This window comes from Oncorhynchus kisutch, linkage group LG20 (genome assembly GCF_002021735.2).
Source record: "Oncorhynchus kisutch isolate 150728-3 linkage group LG20, Okis_V2, whole genome shotgun sequence".
NCBI lineage: Eukaryota > Metazoa > Chordata > Actinopteri > Salmoniformes > Salmonidae > Oncorhynchus > Oncorhynchus kisutch.
Window position 1 is genome coordinate 19,121,402 of NC_034193.2, and position 18,007 is coordinate 19,139,408.

At 43.3% G+C, this 18,007-nt stretch overlaps 1 protein-coding gene across 1 annotated transcript in view; it reads right to left on the reverse strand.

The window, feature by feature from the left end:
• Positions 1-18,007, reverse strand: part of myo1d (myosin 1D) — a 121,904-nt gene that overhangs the window by 32,034 nt on the left and 71,863 nt on the right. Inside the window, exons 21-25 of the mRNA XM_031798980.1 lie at positions 14,688-14,820; positions 14,147-14,313; positions 11,462-11,669; positions 790-1,013; positions 161-299 (exon numbers count right to left, since the gene is read on the reverse strand). Coding sequence (XP_031654840.1) covers positions 161-299; positions 790-1,013; positions 11,462-11,669; positions 14,147-14,313; positions 14,688-14,820 — 871 coding nt within the window. The remainder of the gene's footprint in view (positions 1-160; positions 300-789; positions 1,014-11,461; positions 11,670-14,146; positions 14,314-14,687; positions 14,821-18,007) is intronic.

Below are 18,007 nucleotides of genomic sequence, written 5' to 3' on the forward strand. Positions count from 1 at the left end.
ACAAAGACAAACCTCTTTCCATTGTATTTTAGTTCCAACAATGCACGTATACACATGGCGCACACACACATTTACAATTACATTCAAATAAAAAACTAAAATCACACACATCAGAGCTACAGTGTCAGAACCCACCCCCCCCCCAGCCAGTTCAACTCACCAGGTAGTTGCCCTCCCAGGTCCTCTGCAGCCCCAGGTCGGGTCTCTGGTCCTTGAGGGCCTCCAGGGTGGCTCCCTTGGCTCTGATTCGCAGCTTCTCCTCTGGAGTCATGTCTTTGATCAGCATCCACGCCCACCACCTAAAGCAGCATGGAAACACCCACAGGAATAGCCATGGAGCCAAGATATCGACTCTGATACAGTAGAATCTATAGCCTTGACAACAGGATTGGCTATTTCTGACGTGATGATATTGTAGAACAGTGATTTCTTGGGGGGCTGCACTCTCTCTGACAAGAAACATCCTGCCTTGAAACTGTACTTTCGGGGATTTACGTGTGGAATTTCACTTTCTCCGGATGAAAGTATTGAATGAGGCTTTGATGGGGGAAAATCAATGTCCACCACAGAGCTGAGGCTGGAGGAAACATGGGTAAGCACCTTCAAAGGAAACCGGTTGGAGTTTAAATCAGCACCCCTGGTTATGGCACTCTACAAAATTCTTACCACACTGATGATATACTGATGGAAGGGCTTACAGTGCATTGTGTTCAAGGGTTGATGTTCTGTCTGAACAGAGGTGAGACAAGTCATATTACAACCTTGTGTGTGTGTGTGCTGTTTGTTAACCTGTTGTAGAAGCTCCGCAGCGCCTCTTCAAACCTCCTCAAGACTTTGGGCGGCGTGGGCCACTTGACATGCTTGCCGTGGTCCTTCATGGAGCGCACGTTTTTGAATTTGCGGTTGACGTCTTTGATGTAAGACTTGACTTTGAAGCGCCGGTAGGCCCGTAGAATGATGGCGGCGGCACGCATGCGCCGGTAACGCATCCTGGCTATGGTACCGCGCCATACCTGGTGAACAGGACCGAAGAGAGAGAAGGGGATGGAGAGGTTCATACGGTGGAAATGAATCAACTTTATTGATACCACCCAATAACAACTTTTACGTGAACAGGATGTAGGTCTAGAGTATGAAACGAACTAAATATAATACCCGTAAAATTTATATAAAGGAAGACTTTTTTCTCTATATATATTTTAGATACATAAACTAGATTTTGTGTATGTTTTAATGAACTCAAGCAAGAAAGCCAGAACAAAGATTCACATGATTAAAATGTCAAATTGAAGTTAGCTGTTGTAAATCTGAACAGCATGTATGTTGGACCTTCATTGAAAAGAATGCAGACACTAACTTGAATGTATGTTTTTTATGAGCTCAAGCAAGAAAGCAAAAACAAAGATTAACATAATTACATTTCACGTTCAAGTTAGTAGCTGTAAATCTGAACAGCTTGCATGTTGGACTATTACCGAAAAGAGCCGGCATAACCAAACACCAGTTAACCCCCCCCCCCCCCACCACCTCATCAAATCCCTCATAGCTATCCTTTGACAAATGACAGGAGTGGCAAAGAGTGGAATGTCAGCTAAAAAGGCTGCGATGCATATCTGTATTCCCAGTCATGTGAAATCCCTAGATTATGGCCTCATTTATTTATTTCAATTGACTTTCCTTGTATGAAATTTTAACTCAGTAAAATCTTTGAAATTGTTGCATGTTGCGTTTATATTTTTGTTCAGTATACTTGAATACAGATCAACAAAAAATCATTACTTTTCTAAACTATTTGAATACAGATCTTGGAAAGTGACTACTTTTCAAAACTTTGTGAACATAGAATTCAGAAAGTAACTACCTTTTAAAACCGGACACATATCAGAGAAAGCAACTAATTTGTCATTATGGGGTATTGTGTGTAGATTGATGAGGATTTTTTATTTATTTAATCCATTATAGAATAAGGCTGGAACATAACAAAATGTGGAAAAGGGAAGGGGTCTGAATACTTTCTGAAAGCACTGTACTCTAATGTTGAGGTGATTTCATGTCCTTCATGTATTTAATTATAGGCTATAGGCAATATTAAGATGAATATCCAAGAGCCCTCCAAACCATGTGCTAATGATCATATATATAAACTAATTCAACTAACTGTTGTAGTTTTTGGCTTTTCATCAAATATTTGGCAGTCATCACATTTGTTTTGTTTTCAAATAACTTGCATATTTTCAAATACCTTCAAATATTATATGGTTTTCTGAGAGGTATTCAAAATACTTTCAAATATGACTTGGTTTTCTGAGACCTGTATTTGAAAATCAAAGAAAATTGTTGTTTTTATTTGAAACGCTACAAAAAAATATATTCGACTACCTTGAGATTTGAATGTTGCTATTTAAAAATAAACTACAAAATACAACTATTTTCTGCCCATGTGCCTCACACTCCCCCCTTCCCCCACCTTGCTGCCATAGGTGACTCAGAAATAAGGAGGGACGAGAGAGATCAGAGTGATCCATATTCATCGGTCTCATCTACCCATGGGCTGTATTTATTAGGCAGCAAACAGAAGAAAAAAAATACTGAAAACCGGGAGGGACTAACTGAACTTGTCCAATAAGAAACCCTCATTTTCGTTTTCCATTGCAAAATGTTTTACTACAGTGTACAATAATGAATACAGACGGGCCTGTTACTATCCTCCCACGTGACAAGGATGATGATGAGGTGAATAAATGAATGGAATCCAACTCATAGATGGTCCCCACTAGCTAACAGTGTTAGAAAAAAACACATTCTAATTCAGATCTGATCAAATGTTTGGAGAAATGAAGTCTGTTTAAGGCGAACAGCATTGAGATAAGATATTATAATACAACATATTAAAATGGAGATGGAGAATTAAAGATAGTTCTTAAGGGACCCGAGTGTATTATGGTCTTGGGTTGAGATTCACAGAATATGCTTAAAGGTGCAATATGCAGACATTTCTCCACCATTTCCTGGTTGCTAAAATTCTAATAGTTTGCCTAATTTCAGTTTATGTGAAACAATAAGCAATATTGTATAGCTTATAGTATAGTGTAGAGAATCATTGTGCCATCTAAACAGCTGTGAAATATATTTTCATTTAGCAAAAATATTGTATTTTCAGCTGATGTACAAAACCGAAAAGTAAAAGACGCAAAAACTAAACTTAAGAACGGAAAGCATAGAAATAGTGCACATATAACAGATCTACCGCTTCTTAGACTTGCTTTCAATGAGAATGACAGATCTTTAACAAAACATTTCTACGTGAATTTGGCTAAATATTGCCAATTTAAACTGATTGTGAGCAATATACTGTAGGGCTATTGGACCCTCAATGACCTTCTTCACTTTCTTCACATTTTAAACAAAGACTGGGATTGTGAGCAGAGAGATGGTGGGATGACTGCGTGTCAAAAGAAGCTCTCGAGTTAGAAGAACCTCGCAAGCTGATTTCATACAGTACATCTCTTCCTAAACATTCCATATGGGCAGACATGAGAAATGTTATCTAAGTGACAAAATACTGTAACCACAAAATACTGTAGTCACATATTATGATACAACTGTGGCAGTCGTGTCATAATATTGCTAATTGATGGTAGCTACTTAGCATCAATCAAGCCCTTTGTATAAACATACATTTCAATGCAAATGTCCTGAGCTAAAAGTAAGAAGCCCGGTTACAGGAAGAGCAACAGCTGCATTGGATAAGGCCTAACGTCATCTAAATCTATCTGAATTATCTTAAGCCGACTAAAATATACAACAGGTAAACGGTGGGATGTGTGTATTCACCATGGATTTAGGTGGACCGCCCGTCTGCCCAACACACACACCCCACTGCTTGGCTGCGCTTAAACAAAGGAGGGGCAGACAGTGTGGGATGATCATGAGTAGGAAGGTGGGGAGAGGAGAGGACGACACCCAGGGGAACGTGTGTAAATCAGGCCAATAACACGGCCGGACCTCCGTCTTCTCGAATAAAGCCATCTGATCAGCTTTTTACAGACTCCCTCCATCCTCCCTCCAACATTGGGTCGTACTAACCACACGCTGCCCTGGCTTTGGGGCACCAGATTTACGAGCTCGTCAAACCCAAATTGGGGGTGTCTTGGCCAGACAAAGTGGGACAGATTGGTAAGGCTTTATTGGGGCGCTTTGAAATGCATGCTGGGTAGAGAGAGGCCGGCCGGCACAAATCACGTACCATGACAATGGCTGGATGTGTAGGGGGTTTGAGAGATATATATCTTCATGTAAACGTAGAGATATATAGGCTACATCAAGCGATGCAACTGCTTTAGGCTTACTGAATATCCATATACCATTCATAGTCTCTGACCAAACATGCTAAACAAAATATCCTTTTATGTCGTCCACAAAACTAATCAAACATGGAAAGACGGATAACCTAGTCAATTTGGGCCGGCGGGGCGACACACTCGACTACAATCCAATGCTGAGCGCCACTATTTCCCTGTCCTCTGGGGACACCAGGCTGGTTTTCCAGTGACATGCTCGACACCAAGGTGGGTGGAGACGGCATCAAGCGGAGTGTGTGACACAATTTAACAAGGGCACCACACACACACACTCTGACCGCAGGCAATCACCAGGGACACTGGGTGAGACACTGGACCAACGGGTATTAGCATAAATCAATCCAGCGCTCGGGTGAACAGCAACAGCATCGCCACATGCTCAAGGCAGCAGGCTTGCTCTGAAACCCTCATTAGACTGACATCCTCTATACATGATCACCATGTTCCATCATTGGGCTCATGTACTGTGTGACAAAGGACTTTTAACAATGGGAATACTGGAACTGAAGTGATTGAAGTGATGAGGAAACAGGCTAGCTACGGATACTGATACGAATTTTGATATAAATAATTTGTGTTGCCTCCAATGACCGACTGTCAGACGCTAAAATCACTAACTGAATCAAAGAAACCATCAGAAATGATCGCTTGTATCCGGTCCGTCAATTAGAAATCCAGACAAGTAGATCATACTGTATTGTACATGAACAGACATGCCAGAGGATAGAAAGCAAGGGGGGATTCTATGAGGAGTCGGGGAACATTTTAAATGAAGGTCATCTCAGAGGAAAGGCTGGGAGCCAAACCTTGGTTGCCATGGTGAGAGCCCCGTCTATTCATATCCTTCCACTGTCAGGGGGATGCGTCAGGTCAGTGGATTGTTTTGAATGTGGAACGCCTGGCGATACTGTATCTTGTTGCTAGTGCGGTGAATCCGAGCGTGAATAACTATACTCAAAATAGCCTACAACGAATCAATTACATGACCAACTCAAGGATTTTTTTGCAATAAAACATGAGCCGGTATTAATTCATGTTGCATTGTAAAATATCAAATAAGTATGTAATTATGAATTCAAAGGAAACAGCGGTGCCTTGATTGTTCAACAGTGGGAAGTGGGAAGTTGTCGGTGCAATGAGAAGTTGCAGCAAAAGAGAATAATCAAACTGTCACGGCGCTAGTTGACAGCACAGAACAGAACAAACAGCATGAAAGAACACAAAAGGAGAACGCAGCTGAGCTCCGAGAAACAAGAGGGAAAAATACTCCGGTACAATCTAGACACACTTCTTCATCATCAAAGTCTTCCTTAATAACAGAGGATGCATGTGCAGTATCTCCCTAAGCGAAGCAAATGTCACTGACAAAAGGAATGACAACAAGAGAAACAACATGGTTTCAACCTGATGAGGCATTGGGGGATAATTTACTAAACAACAGTTGCTGACTTCTTACGTCTTACAAACACGTACGTTATCAAATGTAGTATCAACATTTGCATTGATTTGACGTTGTTCTAACTAAAATGTGTATGTATAAGGGGAGCTGACCCTCATAAGCCAAATTGTATCTTAAAAGGCATCGTTTCAGACTGAGGGGTGCTGTAACTCTGTTAGGGTTTGCTGTTCTTCTGTCTGTCTGTGGCATGGCCTCAGGGAGAGAGTGGAGGGGTCAGAGACAAAGCTCAACAGGGTCACGGCGCAGGGAGAGAGAGCAGACTGAGCGAAGTTCTGATGCAGAGCCGAGGGACGGAAGCCGTGGGTGCGACCGACGAACACACAACCACACCTGACATCTGGAATGAGGTGAATGAGCTGAGAGACATGGTGGTGGAGCAGAGAGACAAGCTGAGGTACACAGAGGCCAGAGTGGCAGCAAGTGAGGGCCTTACAGTGGAGCAGAGAATCACTACGAAAGAAGTAGACGAACTGAAGACAGACAACACGGCCTTGGAGGCCAGACTGACAGCCAGTGAGAGCCAGGTGGAGGAGCTGAAGAACAAGAATGCAGGTAGGCCTAATAGACCTGTGTACGAATTACGACGAACAACATTTTGTTCCTCGTCTGCTTTATATGAGCATTAATGGCTTATGTTTACATCATTTCAAGCTAAGAAGCTGAACTGTCAGGAGCGGAAGCCAAAGAGACTGCCAGTGAGACAGAGTGCAGCCAGCGAGAGAACAGAACAGCGCAAATCAGCTCTAACCAGAATAGAAAGAGGAGAGGCCCCGATGCACAACTGAGCAAGAGGACAAGTACATTAAAGTGTCTAGTTTGAGAAACAGACGCCTCACAAGTCCTCAACTGGCAGCTTCATTAAATAGTACCGGCAAAACACCAGTCTCAACGGCAACAGCGAAGAGGCGACTCCGGGATGCTGGCCTTTCTCAGGACAAGAATAGACTGATGAGTTTCAGAAGAAAGTTCTTTGTTTCTGGACATTTTGAGCCTGTAATCGAACCCACAAATGCTGATGCTCCAGATACTCAACTAGTCTAAAGAAGGCCAGTTTTATTGCTTCTTTAATCAGAACAACAGTTTTCAGCTGTGCTAACATAATTGCAAAAGGGTTTTATAATGATCAATTAGCCTTTTAAAATGATAAACTTGGATTAGCTAACACAATGTGCCATTGGAACACAGGAGTGTTGGTTGCTGATAATGGACTTCTGTACGCTTATGTAGATATTCCATAAAAAATCTGTTGTTTCCAGCTACAATAGTCATTTACAACATTAATAACGTCTACACTGTATTTCTGATCAATTTGATGTTATTTTAAATGGACAAAAAAAAAGAGCTTTTCTTTCAAAAACAAGGACATTTCTAAGTGACCTCAAACCTTTGAACGGTCGTGTATGTCACTGAAGGGTGTAGGCTATATGATGATACTGGCAGTCACATGACCTTTAGTAGCTTCCTGCTCTTCACTGTGCGAGAACATTGTGAATACTCAATGCTGTAATGGTCTGAGGTGAACCTATTTTTGGAGCCCCAAATACATGATAAAAATCAATACTACTTGGTGTTGTTCAATAACAAAGACATTGTCGACAAACCTTGGGAGTAAAACAACCTCATATTGTGTTATAATGAGGTTAGACAGTTGTTCTCAGCTCATGAGGCATTTCAAAATTGCATTATTCAAAAATCAAATGGGCCTATGTCACTAACTGAAATGATCATTGAAGAGTTGTTCATATTGCAGAATGTATCTTTACATCCTATTTTCATTTAAACGTGATCATGCAGAAAGGGTATTATCAAATGTTATTCGTCACATGCTTTGTAAACAACAGTGAAATGCTTACTTACGGGCCTTCCCAACAAAGCAGAGAGAGACAGAGAAAATGTATAGATAATAGAAAAGTAATAACACGTAATAATAAAAACAACAATAATAATAAATACACAGTGAGTAACGATAACCTGGCTATATACACTGTACACAGGGTACCAGTACTGGGTCGATGTGCAGGGGGTACGAGGTATTATCTGTTCTGCTGTAACAGTTCTACGAACTTCTATCACATAAAAAGACATTGACAAACTTGCATATATTTCTGGCAGATTGCCCATTTTGGAGGTAGCTAGGTGTTTTGCAGTCAGCAGGTGTAAATCTACCATAAGTAGTAGAACACCATACACGCCGCTGCAATAATGCCTACATCAGACCAATTAGGATCAGGTTACATAGTGCTGAGGCGTGTGGATAGAAGGGGATCAGTTCAGGCCCAGTAGGCAGACAGACAGCGTGCTAGGGCTTACGCTAGGCTAACGCTAGGCTAACGCTAGCCTAGCCTACAGCCTCACTGATAAAAACCTCAGCCGCTGAGATACATGTAACGCTTTCAATAGCGATTAATGCCCAGTTCCGTATACACAGGGGACTGACTCTCTGTCATCTCAGCTAAAAGAAAAGCCCTGACAGAAACTGATGTGGATGGCTTAAATGTATGAAATATTCATTAAAAAAAAAAGGGTAGAAGCTCATGAATCATTTATAAAGTCTCTGCATTTGTGTTGGATTGTAGTATTTAATCCCCTTTAGGTTGGTTCAGATTGGGACTAATCGACCCTTTCTGAGGATAAGGTTCTGACTGCGGGTTGGATGGGGACTTGTGTGCTCAACTGCCCGCACAGTCCACACTAGGGAGTGGGCAGTGGAGCAGATACAGGCCATTGATAGTGGGATGTAGTGCACTCAGTCAGTCAGCGGGGAGGGCAGAGTTGATAGCCGTGACGGTGGATTCAGCGGAACCAGGGTTCTATCCGCTGGCTTGGGAAGCAGAGGAGAGCCGGAGTGGAACGGCTTAGACGGGGGCTCGGGAGAACTGGGCGGAACCCGAGGAACGACGGAGCGAAAGGTAGCGTGAAATGAGACTGGGAGAGAGTCCCTCTCTCTCTTCCCCCGCCCTCTTCAGGGGATGAGGCTCACGTAACGAGGCTGTAACGAGGGGATGACGGGGTGGTAAGGAGAAAGGTGCATTGTGTACTCCAGAACCAGGCATGGAGAAGGGCACCTCAAACCTAATTCTCAGGTTCTATATATAGGACCTCTCACTTCTTATGTGGAGTGCAGTCACTGACAAGCACTTGTGTTTGTCTGGGGAAGGAGGCTCGTATGGGGGGGAGGGGAAGAACGCTTGAGATACTGGCATGGGTTCTGCCACCCCTGGCATGGTGGGGCCCATTGGCATAAGGCACATTGGTGTGCCAGCTGCTGATAAGGGGATTGCGTCGCACAGAGGATGAGCTGTGTGTGTAGGGGGCAGGGGACAAATAGAGTAAAATAGCAGTCTATTTTGCTTATTTCTGGAGGGTGGTGCATGAGTGTGTGTGTGTGTGTGTGTGTGTGTACCTGCGTAGGTGTGAGCAATGTCCATTGACAAATAACTTCTGTTCTTATTGTCTGGCAGAGCCCCGACATGATTCTTTCCACCCTAAACCTCTCTTTTGTGTGATGTTTGTTTTGGTAGAACGCCGGGAATTCTCTCTGGTGTTTGTACTTGGTTATCAAAGTGACATCATCCTTTTGAGGTAGGAAAACAGGAGCGCGAGGCGAGCTCGTCTGTTGGGCAGCCCAACCAGGTCCTTGTAGATCAATACAGAGGTCTGTTAGAGGAAATTATAGTTGAAATGATTAATTATGTATACATTTAAATTAGAACCAGTTATTTTAATACTATTATGTTGTGGTATGAAATGTATGGGTTCTGGGTTAAGCTGTTACTGAAAATGTAAGTAAAACAAATTAATTGTCTGTACCTTGCGGGAAAGGGAGAAGGATGGCATATATCTTTTCAGACAGATAAGAATGTTTGTTTGAGGTTCCATTAGTGGAGAAAAGTATATCTTTTAGACAGGTTGGAATGTTTGTTTTATGAGGGGAGTAGAAGAAAATCTCCAGACCTGAAGACACTATTGTGTGGATCGGAGAGGGTGTGAGAAACTGATGATGTCATTTTATGTTGTCTCTTTAAAATTTAAGGTTCTTTGTATTTTTGGTCAGTACTCTCTTGAAATAAACGCTGTTACCTGAGTTTAAGACTGGGGCTCTGTCCATTCCTATAATAATAATATGGGTTTTACAATCCTATAGAATGCATAGACAGAGTAATTCATTCTGATTGGGAAATAATACAGAGGAATTTAGAATTCCACTAACAAGGTCAAACAATCGATCCCAGATTGAAGCCATTTGGTTGGTTTAAGCCTTTGATGTCTGTGGGCAGTTAGATCGCAGCACAGTCCTCTGAGAGAGCTGACTGAATCAAAGTTTAGAACGTGAAGGAATGTACTCCTAGGGATTTGAGTAGCATTAACAGGCTAGGTAAATGTATAGCTGTCAATCTTTATTCTGCCAGAACACCAAACATATAGATGGCTCCCAAAATAGGCGTTCAAATCCCAAACTGGGAAAAGGAAACACGAAATAGAACAGACAGGCGCTGAGAAATTGACGTTTTGGAGCTCTGTACAGAGAAGGCATTACCTTCAGAGATGCTCAGCTAGATTTTACAGCAAACTGACAGCGCAACATTCTACAACAACAACCCCCCCCCCCCCCCATCTATACAGAAGCCTTGTACAGTCCTAGGCTGTCTAAGTGGGTGTGTAGAGCACGTGGTATGACACACGCTATCATCACATCAGAGTTGCTACCGTTCTTACCTGAGGATTACTCTCATGCACCACACAACCACATGACTTTCTTTACCAACCAATCAACGGAGGAAAGCATATAGAAAATCCAACATCCATGTCCCCCAATCCAATCACATAACAGAGAACATTTATGGAGAATTGGCTGTAATAAAGCAATAACGGATTACGCTCCGGTCTGTATCAACGTCATAACAACTGTCAATATGATAAAAGGGTCTCGCACTAAATGGATTTCCCCTACAGCTACAGTACATTAGCTAATGGTTTATATTGATACATGTGTGTTTCAACATCTCAGGAGCTGTGGTGATATATTCCAACTAAGAGAGGGAGTCGCTGATAAAGGTTGAATAAGAGTATAGGGAACATTTCGATTCTGTTTTCACAGTTGGCTTGTTCTTTTAGTGTGCATGAGTTGCTAGCGGCGTAGCAGAAGTCTGCAGTGCGGATGTGTGGACCCCATCTTCTCTCCTCCAGATCATTTACTGAGCTGGGTCGGCGTGGGCAGATGAAACCCAGAGAGGAAGAGAGAGAAAGCCAACGCTATAATAATACAACATTATTTTAGGCTCTGAAAATATCTCGGCGCCTAGCGGCAGTGGCATATCAAGTGCTGAGTCGTTCCAGTCTCGGGAGTTTGTTACTCACATGAGAAAGAAGGAGAGTGAATTTAAATGAGGACACAAGAGAACAAGGTCACTGGATTTTAGGTAGCTTTGACCAACAATCAGGCTCCCTGACAATGTGATATTGAATATTAAAGTGTCCGCTATTGAATTTGTAGCATATTTTTGTCTTAAAACGTATTTGTATTCATTTATAATGATAAATGTACCTGTAGAGGTAACACCTATACAATGTTTACACTCGACCTAGGGCCGTTGCCATGGAGACCAGGCCAAAGGTCAAATGTGACGAGATTGACACTGACCTTCTGAAGGAAGAGAACGATTCTCCCAACCATTTCGGTCCTCTGCTCCTCCAGGCAGAAGAGGGTGCGCGGCGTGCGGATGAACACCTTCGTCTTGCCGTACGCCACGTCCTGCTCGAAGCCGCAGCCCTGCAACAGCTTCTTTACCGCCTCTTTTTCCGATGGGAGGTCGTGATTGGGCCACGTGAACTCCGAGATCATCTTGTACCTGAAGGGGTGGAATGGAGGCCGAGGGGAAAGGAGTCCAATATCAGTGGACATCAAAATACGTAAGCACGATCGCAAACCAGAGTGGTTCTGATTGCTCAGTGGTCAGAGCACGGGGTGTACAATGCCATTTATTGGTTTAATTCCTGCATGGGTCATAAACACAGTATACAGTGTGTTAAATGTATGTCAAAAGCATCAGCTGAATGACTAGGACTTAAATTCCTAATGGTGTTTGCTTCTTTTATGAAACCTGGACAACAGAAAAACTGCCCAGCAAAATACAGAGTGATTTGTAACTACTACAGGACACTGTGATAATATATTATTTGACTGCCAAGAGAGGTCAGCAGGCCTGACAAAAAAAATCCTACATTAGTTATTTCACTGGCATTTTACTGCTAAGGTATGATGTAATACCAAATTATATCAAATTCCTCAGTGAATGAAATGAGTGAGTGGGATAGTTAGAGGAGAAGTGTGCAAAATAATCACTGTTAACTATCACAACTATTACCTAATCTATACTGAAAAAAAGTATAAACTCAACATGTAAATTGTTGTTTCATAAGCTGAAATAAAATATCCCAGAAATGTTCCAAACGCACAAAAAAAGCTTATTTCTCTCAAATTGTGTGTACAAATTTGTTGACATCCCTGTTAGTGAGTATTTCTCCTTTGCCAAGATAATCCATCCACCTGACAGGTGAAGAAGTTGATTAAACAGCATGATCATTACACAGGTGCACCTTGAGGCCACAAAAAAATGTGCAGTTTTGTCACAGAACACAATGCCACAGATGTCTCAAGTTGACGGAGTGTGCAATTGGCATGCTGACTGCGGGAATGTCCACCATAGCTGAAGCCAGAGAAATGAATGTACATTTCTCTACCATAAGCCGCCTCCAAAATTGTTTTAGAGAATTTGGTAGTACACCCAACCGGCCTCACAACCGCAGACCATTTGTAACCACGCCAGCCCAGGACCTCCACATCAGGCTTCTTCACCTGAGGGATCATCTGAGACCAGCCACCTGGACAGCTGATGAAACTGTGTATTTCTGTCTGGAATAAAGCCCTTTTGTGGGGAAAAACTAATTCTGATTGGCTGGGCCTTGCTCCTAAGTGGGTGAGGCCCTCCCAGGCCTCATGGCTGCACCCCTGCCCAGTCATTTGAAATACATAGATTAGGGCCTAATTCATTTATTTGAATTGACTTATTTCCTTATATGAACTGTAACTCAGTAAAATCATTGAAATTGTTTCATGTTGCATTTATATTTTTGTTTAGTATAATTTGACCGAGGAAGGGCAGGGGAGTGGGAGATCGAGACAGCTGTGAATGAATTAGGGAAAGGGATTAACAGTTAAGAGAGTGTGTGTGTGTGTGTTTGTGTGTGTGTTTGTGTTTTCATCATTTGGAGCTTGTGTGTGACAGTGCAGTTTGGACCAATTCCTAATTAAACATTTGGTCAGTCTTGACTGCCAAGAGTCCAAAATAAATCCTAGAAAAATCCTCATTTTGCACACAATATAAACCTGTTTCTGTTTCCCAGATAACACACTTTTAGAGAAAAGTGTCCGAATTTATTATGCAACATCTCATCTGATGTAAGAGACTTGCTGCCACCTCAGTGACATCACTGCTGTCGCTTAGCGCCGATCTAGCTCTGGAACAGAGACGCAAGGTGATGTGATGATGCAAAGCCCATCCTCCTCTCTCCTCTGCATAGATCTCTATGACCTAGTCCAGTACTGACTGGATTCTGCTTGATCAAACTCAAGCCCAGGCCTGGTTAATTCACGAGTTGGTGTTAGTAGGAGAACTGTTGTACACAAAATAATATCATAGCATCATGGTAGAGAAACATGGTTGGGAATGTTCAGTCTATACTGGTGAATGGATTGAAAACAGAGGCAGGAAGAAGTGTGGGTCACAGAGCTTGTTTTCCCCACTGAATTGCAGTGCGTCGACTGAATTCGATGAAAAGGAAGTTCATTAAATAAATCCACTCTGTTACAAGGCTGTTCCTAGTCAAGGGCACAGGAACATTGTGTTGGTGGGGAAGTATCAAATCAATTGTCTGGGACATTGGCTAAACAACACCTTAATATCGGACAGCAGGAAGTAACAAGATAAGGATGAGGTAGGTAGGGAGGATGACGTTGCCCCTAGCCAATGATCTTATGCAGGGGTGGGCATCTTGTTCAGGCTCTTGTTCCAGCCCAGTTATAACACGGATGTAAGAACATCTTGCAATGAAATCACACATATTATCATGTATTTTTTAGCACTATGAAAATGTTGCTCTCACAGTAAGACTGCTGATCTAGGATCAGGATCACAACTTTTAGATCATAATGAATAAGATTACATGGACAGGAGAGACTTGATCGTAAATCAGTACAACTCTGAGAAGCTTTTTGAATACAGCCCTGATTCTACTTCTACCCGGGAGATGGGGTGGAAGCTCATACCTCTGGAGGAAGCGGGGGTACTCCTGGCGGTTGGCGAATCCAGCACGGCGCACACGGACGTTCTCCAGTAGGCCTAGGTACTCGACCTGGTGGCGACAACGCTCGTGCTCGAACAGCAGGGGCGACTTGACGTCGTTGGGCTTGATGCAGCGCACGTAGTATGGCTCCTACACACACACGCCACAGTAAGGTAACACATCATTGGCTACTATGGGGTTCGTCAGAAAGTGGCACTGAACACTGACAACAAGTCAATAGTCTGACATGGCTTTACCCACCGGTCTCCTATCTATTATCTACACTGTTGTGGAAGAACGGGAAACGGGAAAGCTAATTCGTGTAGGATAGCCAACATGTTTTTTCACCTATCCTGTGAGTTCACATTTGTGTAATTTTGGAGGAGAGGAGCTGAGAAAAGAAAACCACTTGAGACGTTGAAATACACACACACACACACACACCAGCCAAGTCAGTAGTACAAACAAAAATTGGAAGTTGTTGGCCAATGAAATAGTTGCCCGGCGGTGGCCGCGCCCCTCACCTTGCAAGCCAGGTTCTCCACCAATGCGATCATGGAGTTCTTAAAGATTGTAGCGGCCGTTAGGGGTCGTTTGGTGACCTCAGTGATCTTCAGCTTGCCCTCCGGCCACATCACTTTCAGCACTGGGTTGGAGCTACGGAGAGAGAGGAACAGAGATTGAGCTTCAGAGATTCAGAACAGAGATTCAGCTAACCACGGTTTGTGATCATCAGCTATCCTTTAGCTCGAAAAGCTATCGGCAGTTTTGTACAACGCGACTCAGACCAGAACATACCGGACCTTTTTTTCTCTCCATATCCCCGGATTTCTACCGCAAGCTCTGGACATTTACACCTGGAAATCGCAGCTAGCTAGCTGCTATCCGTGTGACTATTGGCTTACGTCGATCCTGGAGCAAACATCAATTATTCCGGAGCTAGCCAGCTGAAGAGTTCCATCAGCCACTCCTGGGCTACCATCACCTATCCGGACCTGGTTTTACTGCCGATGCGGAGCCCCACCGGGCCTTCACGACTGGACTACCGACATTATCTGCCCGAGGGAGTTATCCAACTGGCCCCTCCGTCGCGACGTTACCTGAACGCCCATCTGCGGCCCGCTAATCGTTAGCTGTCTTATCGGCTGCTATCTGAATAGACCTATCGGACAATTTTTTCTTGGGTCACTATAACTACATCTATTTTGCCAATTGGATTGATCCCCTCTACCACACGGTACCCCACTAATCTACTGACGGAAACGCACGAGGTGGCTAAAAACAGACCTCCCTCCTATGCCAGCTTGCTACCGATGGCCCGGCTAGCTGTCTGAATCGCCGTTACCCCAACCAACCTCACTTCTCACTGGACCCTTATGATCACTCGACTAAGCATGCCTCTCCTTAATGTCAATATGCCTTGTCCATTGCTGTTCTGGTTAGTGTTTATTGGCTTATTTCACTGTAGAGCTTCTAGCCCTGCTCATTATTCCTTATCCAACCTTTCAGTTCCACCACCCACACATGCGATGACATCACCTGGTTTCAATGATGTTTCTAGAGACAATATCTCTCTCATCATCACTCAATACCGAGGTTTACCTCCACTGTATTCACATTCTACCATACCTTTGTCTGTACATTATAACTTGAAGCTATTTTATCGCCCCCAGAAACCTCCTTTTACTCTCTGTTCCAGACGTTCTAGACGACCAATTCTCATTGCTTTTAGCCGTACCCTTATCCTACTCCTCCTCTGGTGATGGAGAGGTGAATCCAGGCCCTGCAGTGCCTAGCTCTACTCCTATTCCCCAGGGGCTCTCTTTTGATGACTTCTGTAACAGTTATAGCCTTGGTTTCATGCATGTTAACATTAGAAGCCTCTTCCCTAAGTTTTTTTTATTCACTTCTTTAGCACACTCTGCCAACCCGGATGTTCTAGCCGTGTCTGAATCCTGGTTTAGGAAGACCACCAAAAATTCTGAAATCTCCATCCCTTACTACAACATTTTCAGACAAGATAGAACGGCCAAAGGGAGCAGTGTTGCAATCTACTGCAAAGATAGCCTGCAGAGTTCTGTCCTACTATCCAGGTCTGTACCCAACAATTTGAACTTCTACTCTTTTTTATTTATTTATTTTATTTTACCTTTATTTAACCAGGTAGGCAAGTTGAGAACAAGTTCTCATTTACAATTGCGACCTGGCCAAGATAAAGCAAAGCAGTTCGACAGATAAAACGACACAGAGTTACACATGGAGTAAAAACAAACATACAGTCAATAATGCAGTATAAACAAGTCTATATACAATGTGAGCAAATGAGGTGAGAAGGGAGGTAAAGGCAAAAAAGGCCATGATGGCAAAGTAAATACAATATAGCAAGTAAAATACTGGAATGGTAGTTTTGCAATGGAAGAATGTGCAAAGTAGAAATAAAAAATAATGGGGTGCAAAGGAGCAAAATAAATAAATAAATAAAAATGAAATACAGTTGGGAAAGAGGTAGTTGTTTGGGCTAAATTATAGGTGGGCTATGTACAGGTGCAGTAATCTGTGAGCTGCTCTGACAGTTGGTGCTTAAAGCTAGTGAGGGAGATAAGTGTTTCCAGTTTCAGAGATTTTTGTAGTTCGTTCCAGTCATTGGCAGCAGAGAACTGGAAGGAGAGGCGGCCAAAGAAAGAATTGGTTTTGGGGGTGACTAGAGAGATATACCTGCTGGAGCGTGTGCTACAGGTGGGAGATGCTATGGTGACCAGCGAGCTGAGATAAGGGGGGACTTTACCTAGCAGGGTCTTGTAGATGACATGGAGCCAGTGGGTTTGGCGACGAGTATGAAGCGAGGGCCAGCCAACGAGAGCGTACAGGTCGCAATGGTGGGTAGTATATGGGGCTTTGGTGATAAAACGGATTGCACTGTGATAGACTGCATCCAATTTGTTGAGTAGGGTATTGGAGGCTATTTTGTAAATGACATCGCCAAAGTCGAGGATTGGTAGGATGGTCAGTTTTACAAGGGTATGTTTGGCAGCATGAGTGAAGGATGCTTTGTTGCGAAATAGGAAGCCAATTCTAGATTTAACTTTGGATTGGAGATGTTTGATATGGGTCTGGAAGGAGAGTTTACGGTCTAACCAGACACCTAAGTATTTGTAGTTGTCCACGTATTCTAAGTCAGAGCCGTCCAGAGTAGTGATGTTGGACAGGCGGGTAGGTGCAGGTAGCGATCGGTTGAAGAGCATGCATTTAGTTTTACTTGTATTTAAGAGCAATTGGAGGCCACGGAAGGAGAGTTGTATGGCATTGAAGCTTGCCTGGAGGGTTGTTAACACAGTGTCCAAAGAAGGGCCGGAAGTATACAGAATGGTGTCGTCTGCGTAGAGGTGGATCAGGGACTCACCAGCAGCAAGAGCGACCTCATTGATGTATATAGAGAAGAGAGTCGGTCCAAGAATTGAACCCTGTGGCACCCCCATAGAGACTGCCAGAGGTCCGGACAGCAGACCCTCCGATTTGACACACTGAACTCTATCAGAGAAGTAGTTGGTGAACCAGGCGAGGCAATCATTTGAGAAACCAAGGCTGTCGAGTCTGCCGATGAGGATATGGTGATTGACAGAGTCGAAAGCCTTGGCCAGATCAATGAATACGGCTGCACAGTAATGTTTCTTATCGATGGAGGTTAAGATATCGTTTAGGACCTTGAGCGTGGCTGAGGTGCACCCATGACCAGCTCTGAAACCAGATTGCATAGCAGAGAAGGTATGGTGAGATTCGAAATGGTCGGTAATCTGTTTGTTGACTTGGCTTTCGAAGACCTTAGAAAGGCACGGTAGGATAGATA